Below are 305 nucleotides of genomic sequence, written 5' to 3'. Positions count from 1 at the left end.
GGTGGTCCTCAACATCCCTGCCAAGGAGACGCTGCTCACCTGACGCTCGGCCAGGCCCCTCGCCCAGCGCACGGCACGGCCGGGCTCGGATGAGGTGCCGAGCTGCAAAGCTCCTCCTTTACCATCAGCACTTCTCCATCCCAGCCCTGCTCAGCCGCCTTGGGGACTCACTGATGTGGTTATACGGTGCAGTAAAGGTGTTACCGTCATTCCTGGCCCGTGTGGGCTGTGCTGCGCTCGCGGGCTGCAGTCCCTTGGACGGAGCACGGGGTGAGCCCCGCGACCACGGCTCCCGGGCAGGCAGC

The 305-nt window shown here is 66.6% G+C and overlaps 1 protein-coding gene across 1 annotated transcript in view; it reads left to right on the top strand.

Moving 5' to 3' along the window:
* LOC104075641 (chromosome unknown open reading frame, human C20orf96) overlaps positions 1-191 on the top strand; it is a gene marked incomplete at its 3' end in the record, with an annotated part of 7,644 nt that extends 7,453 nt beyond the window's left edge. Inside the window, exon 10 of the mRNA XM_009576212.1 lies at positions 55-191. Within this exon, the coding sequence (XP_009574507.1) occupies positions 55-191 (137 nt within the window). The remainder of the gene's footprint in view (positions 1-54) is intronic.
* Between the last annotated feature and the right edge of the window lie 114 nt (positions 192-305).

This window comes from Fulmarus glacialis, unplaced genomic scaffold, assembly GCF_000690835.1.
Source record: "Fulmarus glacialis isolate BGI_N327 unplaced genomic scaffold, ASM69083v1 scaffold20304, whole genome shotgun sequence".
In the NCBI taxonomy this organism is placed as follows: Eukaryota; Metazoa; Chordata; class Aves; order Procellariiformes; family Procellariidae; genus Fulmarus; species Fulmarus glacialis.
Note: the sequence above shows the minus strand (reverse complement) of the source record. Positions and strands in the feature narration are given on the sequence as shown.